The sequence below is a fragment of the Phyllostomus hastatus genome, unplaced genomic scaffold (genome assembly GCF_019186645.2).
Source record: "Phyllostomus hastatus isolate PE091 unplaced genomic scaffold, TTU_PhHast_1.1 phas_contig_65, whole genome shotgun sequence".
Lineage (NCBI taxonomy): Eukaryota > Metazoa > Chordata > Mammalia > Chiroptera > Phyllostomidae > Phyllostomus > Phyllostomus hastatus.
This window is the reverse complement of record NW_025333932.1, coordinates 3,679,253-3,686,122: the sequence shown is the minus strand read 5'-3', so window position 1 is coordinate 3,686,122 and position 6,870 is coordinate 3,679,253. Positions and strand designations below refer to the sequence as shown.

General features: G+C 36.7%; 1 protein-coding gene across 1 annotated transcript; it reads right to left on the bottom strand.

The window, feature by feature from the left end:
- Positions 1–404: 404 nt before the first annotated feature.
- TMEM70 (transmembrane protein 70) lies at positions 405–6,403 on the bottom strand. Its single transcript, XM_045849442.1, has 3 exons — positions 6,098–6,403; positions 4,762–4,867; positions 405–941 (listed from the first exon to the last, which is right to left on the bottom strand). The coding sequence occupies exons 1-3, from the start codon at positions 6,302–6,304 to the stop codon at positions 484–486; spliced, it is 771 nt and encodes a 256-aa protein (XP_045705398.1). The 5' UTR covers positions 6,305–6,403; the 3' UTR covers positions 405–483.
- Between the last annotated feature and the right edge of the window lie 467 nt (positions 6,404–6,870).

Sequence of the window (6,870 nt, the reverse complement as noted above, 5' to 3'; positions counted from 1 at the left end):
GTAACTGATCAATGTATCTCTCACATATTGCTGTTTCTCTCCCTCTCTGTTTCCCTCCCTCCCCCTCCCTCTAAAAGTAAATAAATCTTTTAGGTAAAAAAGAAAAATCCAAATGCAAAGGAAAAATAACTTCCTCTATTTCCTCGATATCTGATCTCCACACAAAGGAAAAATAACTACCCCTTACGGGTCTGACATCTGATCCCCAGCTGAAGGCAATCACTCTTGATTCAATTATCTATGCATATGCCAAAATGTACGTGTATTTTCACACCTTTTTAAAAACACAAGTGGTGTGATATTATACTCTATTTTCACATAGCTTGTTATTATAAAGGAATATAATTCTCTGAAAATTAATTAAAAGTTGTTTGCTACAATTTCAAATTATTTTTAACAGTCACTAACAGAAAACAGAAAAGACAATTTTATTACACGTGGAAAACTAAATCACATTTAAGCACAAATATAAAAACAGTAGACTCATTTCTCATCTTTAAGCTGTTTCTTTTCACTGATTTCTTCCATATCAAAAGTGAATGGTTTGTCATAACCCATAAGATGGTCATAGTCTTTGGGATTTGGAAAGAGACTTGGATTAACTAACAGTGATTTTGTTTTAGCATAAAATGTGGTAAATACATGTGCACTATTAGGAATCTTCACGTCACTCTGATGAAACACAGTACTTGTTTCTGAAAGCACAACATTGTAAGTAATGGCTTTATAAGTGTCTGTTGTGGCCTCATGGTACAACCGAATGACATAGCCTTTTGTAACAAAGTGAAGCAGTACTGGAGTGATCACTGTAAAGCTTCCTATGATGCCATAAAATAAGATTTGCAAAGGCAGACTTCCAAATACAATATTATTTTGTGCAAAAATGTATGGTAGAAAGGCAAGGCTGATCACACTTGTAGAATAAGAGAAACATTTCACACCTAAATGGGAAAAAAAGGGGGAGAGAATTAATACTTTTCATAATCAATCTATTCAATTAGTTTTCCACCTTTGTTCTTACTATACCATCATTAAAACTATAACAAAATCAAAACACATGTGTTATAACATCCCAGGCTCTGTTTTAAACACTTTAGATATTTTATTCATGAAATCTATAGAAAACAGTATAACACAGGTGCAAAATTATTATCATGAGGTAATTCAGGATACATGAAAAATGAGGCACTTGCTCAATGTCATAGAGTTACTAAGTGGCAGTGTTGGGATTCAAATCCAGGCCATGTGACTCAAGTCCAGGCTGTTGGCCATTACAATGCATTGCCTCTCCAAATGAAAAATTCCTTTAGGGTTAACTGGCCTCTACCTCCGTTCCACAATAAAAGATTTAATATTACTCAAATGTCCTTATGAACACCATAAAAACCAATTCAGTCAGAAAATTATCAAGTAAAACTGTATTAATAAGTACTTCCACATATCTAATAGAAAAATCTTCAAATCTGGGCTAACTTTATCAAGCCATGTGCCCAGAATTAAAACAACAAATTACAAAAAAAATTAAAAATAAAAATAAAAATAACACCAGTTGGTAAGAAATATATGGAAAAAGTATTCAACTTATATTAGAAAGATTCAAAATCAATGACTTCTGAACTGTTTACTTAAAAATTGTTAAAGTGATAAATTTTGTTAGGCATTTTACTACAATAAGTAAACAAATGACTTCAAATGTAAATTTCTTAGTTTGCATGTATACTCTCAACATGATCCCAATAAAAATACCATCTGTTTAGAAAATAAACAAGTTGAGATCTTAAACAAATTGATTATACAGTTAATTTGGAAAAACAAAAGCAGCATAAATAAGGAGAGGGTATTAGATACTAACGCATAAAGCTGTAATTAAAATAGCATGGTACTAGGGCATAAAAAAGCAGACAGATCAGAACAAAATGAATATCTAGAAATAAACCTCATTGTATATGGATATTTAGTATAGGATAAAAATTAATCTAAATAAGTAGGCAAAAGTGGTGTTGGAACAACTGGATAGCCACACAGAAAAACAAAATTCAATCCATCCCTCATACTATATAACAGGAAAATTCCAAATAACTCAGAGATTGAAATGTAAAAAATAAACTTAGAGGTGTGAGAACATCCATAAAGTCCTTTATAATCTGAGAATAAGAAAACCTTTCTAATTATGACTCAAAATACTAAACCAATGAGGGGGTAAGACTGAGAAATCTGATTAAAAATGTACATAGATATGAATACCATAAACAAAGTAAAGAGACAAATGAAAAAAAAATTGCAATTTATATCAGAGTTAAAATTCCCTATATATAAAAGGTTTCTAGCATATCAGAAGGAAAAAACCAAAAATGCTGTACACAAACATGGAAGAAATATAAGCAGACAGTTCATTAAAACAAAAATGCACATGGTCCTTAAACAGATCAATTGATGCTAAACTTCAATCATATAAAACATGCAATAAAAACCACAATGAGATACCATTTTTCCCCAAACTGCAAAAACCAGAAGTTTAACAACATACTCTACTGGTGAGGCCATAACAAAGCAGATACTCTCACATGCTGCTATTGGTTTAGGGCTTATCTTGCATCAGTAATTTCAAAATAATCCCTTCCTCCCACAGTAGTTGCCATGACGCTGGGACACATGGGATACATTGTGGACCAAGTTGACTCCTATATCAAAAGCCTCCTCTGCACTCCCAACTACCTCTTTTTTACACATTACTTTTGTCATATTGCAGTGGGTTGAATAGCATCCCCCCAAAATGTATGTCTACCCTGAACCTCAGAATGTGAACTTATTTGGAAATGCAGTCTGTGCAGATAAATACTGAGATGAGATCATACTGGATTAGGGTGGGCCCTAAATCCAACGAGAGTACCCCTATAAGGATTGAGTAGGACAAAGAGACACAGAGAAGGTCGTGTAAGTAGAACAGAGATGAGTAATACAGCCACAAAGCAAGGGAACACAAAAGGGAGCTACCAGAAGCTGGAAAAGGTAAGGAAGAATTATTCCCTAAAGCCTTCAGACAAAGCATGGTCCTGCCAACACCTGGACTTCAGACTTCTAGCCTTGGAAGCTGTGAGAATAAATTTCTATTGTTTTAAACCACCAAGTTTGCGCAAATTTATTAGAAGAGCTCTAGGAAACTAATACACACCTATACTTTATTTTACCTGGATTGAAGTAATTGTAAATATTTATTTAGACTTTCCCATCTTCCAATATTTCCTCATACTACTTTGATGCCTGGGATGTCCTTCTTTCACACTTTTTCATGTTTAAAAGTCTCATAAGCTTAAAATGAGAATAAGAATATTGTGACATCAGTAATTATTTGTTGCTGAATTAACAAAAACTATCAACTAAAAGGCTCTTCAAATGTCTTTAAACTAGGATCCATTTGGCAGTTTGAAGAACCTCCAGGAATGGCATCTCTAGATATATCCTAATGTTTCTCACTTAGTTTTACATTTGCCTCTCAGTTTCTACATAAAAATATTAATCCCTGAAAAGTATACAGAGTGACTTTCTATTATAATACTGAAAGAAATCAAACATTAAATTCCTCTACAAGTTACAACTCTAGAACTTTGAATACCCCGTACAGCTGTGCTTCCACAAATATTACATCCTACCCACACCAATATTAATTCCTATTCATATTCTTTTCTCTAGAATGGAGTCAAGTGGGAACATTAGATAAATTAATTGATAAGCCTTCCCTGCATTTGAAGGAACAGAGTCTGTATTCAGAAGGAAGGGTATGAGGAGGATCACTGTTAATGCAGCTTGGTGGCATCAATCCAGGTATCCCAGGCCAGAGATGTGACACAGGATTCTGAAGAAAGTTCTAACCATTCAAAATTGATTGCTGCTTTAACTTCACAATGCCACTCCATAGTGATGATAATTAGCCTTTGTTCCTAAAAAGTTTTTTAAATACCTAAAACTGTATTTTAAATATACTCTATTTTAATGTCACACATTTGAGAACTTACAAATTTCCAGAGTAAATTTTAGATAATTGGTTGATACCAGCATGATCAAAAACACAAATACACATATGGGTGCTGAAAACTTATAGTGAACTTGGTTATAAAATAACCCTCCAGATAGTTCAGGCTATATATTTTTTAAAGATTATAATGACATACTTAAGTTCTCTTAAACTTTTTTACTAAATTGTTCCATACTAAAACCTAAATTAGGATCTAAGGAAAGAGCTTTAAACTTGTAGCAATTTGGCACTGTCTTTTTCTTCTTCATAACTTTATACTACCTGGAAAAGCCACTAAAAAACATGTTTGTTGAAAGATGACCTCAAAAAATGTAAAAGAAAGTATAGCTGCCAAATTTTAAAAGCATATAACTGTCTTTTTCCCCTAAATAACTACTCTTCAGAGGTATTCTTCCATTTTTTATCTGTATATTCAAGATTATACAAATATACACTTTTGGTTGTATTTTGTTGTTAAACATCCCAAAAGGTGACCAAATGAAGGAAGCTTTAATACCCAGGCATAAGGTCACAAAGTCATAATAGACTTCAAAAAATCTATTTTAAATCTAAAAATGCAAAGGTCTCAACCTCTAAATCTTTTATCAGAAGGCCACAAGAAAAAAATTAAAATCTAGTTTTTCCTTATGTCTTGTAATTAAGAAGTGTTCAAGTAACACAAGCTAATAGTATTTTCTTTTTTAAACAATTGAAAGGAAAAAAAAACATTTTCATTTCTGACTACCCACCAAATACTGTTCGGGCCAGATTCCCAGTATAAATCAGCCTTCCATCTTCTGATTTTTCAACTTCTGTACGTAAGCCTTGAACACATCTTTCCCAACGAAGAGGTATCTATTGAAACAGAGACCTTTGTAAGTACATAATAAATTGCACTTAGACCAACTTTTACATTAAAAAAAATTAAGATAATGAAAAGAGAACTTGTCACAAGAGGTGAAATAAGGAATTCTTCCAAATGATCTACAGAGCTAAAGAAATCAAACTGGCTAATAGAATGTCTTTCCTTAATATCAGTCATAACTAAACACATACTGAGTTGGAGTTTGAACACCTAGGTTTGCATCCTTGCTCCACGCTTTTTAAATAGTGTGACTTTGAGCACATAAAATGTTTACTGGAATAGTTTCTTCTATTAAACTATTAATGAGAACATCACTCTCATTTGATTATCAAAGATTTACATGCACTTGCTCTTCAAAAACTAATCTTCACATGATGTAAGCAAAACACATCAGACTGTGTCAAGTCCAGACCATTTTTAATACTTCTAAAATATACTATAGTACAGTACAAAAAAAAAAAAATAAGAGCAACTTCTTTCCCTGAAGGCCTTGTATCCATCCTTTCATCCCTTGTTCCTTTTCAGAAAAATATTTTACTTAAAACCCAACGTCAAATTTCACGGGACCAAGAGTCCCGGAACGTCTGAAAATGAATTTTACAGCACACACACTTCGTTAAGATATGCCTAATTACTTTCTGCTGAAGTATTAAATTCGAATTCCTAAGTTAGGTGTTTCTTCTAAGTTTCAATCCTGATATTTTACAGGACAGAATGAGAAGACAATTTATTGAGATTAAAATGAGAAAATTAACGTCTCCATCCCCTTTGTCCAGAAAGCAAAAGAATTCTTAAACATAGAACCACCCAATAAAAAAATAGAACTCAGGTTATCCGAGTTCTTAATTTGGGCTCAGGTGGTGCATACACTTCTGTTGCAATAATCCTTCCGAGCTTCTGCTACAGAGCAGGAGAAAATACCGGTAAGTCTCCACAAATCCGCTGTATTCATTCCGACACCCTGTAAATTGCCTGGTACTACACAAAGAATAACCACTTTCCAATGGGTGATCCTAGACTCGCCGGCGCCACGCCCCACGCGACCACGGGCTGTTCCCGAGGCAAGGCCTGTTACTCCCGTCAACCCCGCAGAGGGCTCCTTCCGCACTACAGCCCACCGCAGGCGTGGGGGAAGCTGCTGAAGAGCTGGGCCTCCCCAGGTCGGACACTTTGTTCACCACCCACCCTTACTCTGGCCCGTAAGCCCTCCAAAGGCCGACCTGCGAAGGCACGGGACGCCGGAAAAGTGGCACGGCTCCCGGCAACCCTGCGCTTCCACCACCGATCAGGCCCGTGGGAGTGTGGGAGGCTGCCCGAGAGACAGCCGCCCTGGGGCCCCTGAGCGCGGTGGCCGCCCACAACACCGCCCTCTTTCCTCCCAGTCGCCGTCCAGCCGTCAGCAGGCCGCCAGACGCCAGAAGCAACATTCCGCACGTGCGAAGTGGCGACCCAAAGCTCTGCACTGGCCGCCGGAAACCCTTAAGGCCAGCCGGGCTAAATCGCGCACGCTCTGCACCCTAAGGGCTACCGGATTGGATTGGCCGCCGCACGTGCACAGAATTTGTGGCCCGCCGGCAAGCTTCACTCCGGTCGCTTGCGTTCCCTGGCGGCGTAGTTCTCGCAATCCGCTAAAAGCCCAGCCCTCGCGTAGGGCTTGCGGGTCCCGTAGTCTGGCGCTCCGTTGACAGTGTGAAAGGAATTAGGGGAAAGCCATACGCGAAGGGCAAATCATGAAAGCCAGGGTTAAATCTTTCTCAGGGGCATCATTTTCTAGGCCCAAACAACTATTTTCTTTGCGGAAAATGATTCTACCCTGTTGGCACCGAGGAATAATACTTTATACGATTTAAACAGAAATGAATGACAATTTAAAGCAACCAGTGGGTTGTCAGAAAATAAATGGAACTTGTTCACAGAGCGTTGATACTTGTTAAATTTGTCTCAGGGAATCACTCACATCCATATACACTGGTTCACCTCTTGTTAAAATGGG

Bases quoted from the DNA above. Each gene is read 5' to 3' on its own strand.
- TMEM70 (XM_045849442.1), bottom strand. From the start codon at position 6,304: ATGTTGCTTCTGGCGTCTGGCGGCCTGCTGACGGCTGGACGGCGACTG. The intron at 4,868-6,097 runs GTCGGCCTTTGG...CTGTTTCAATAG, and splicing joins GGCGTCCCGTGCCTTCGCAG to ATACCTCTTCGTTGGGAAAG. The intron at 942-4,761 runs GTGGGTAGTCAG...TTTCCCATTTAG, and splicing joins TCTGGCCCGAACAGTATTTG to GTGTGAAATGTTTCTCTTAT.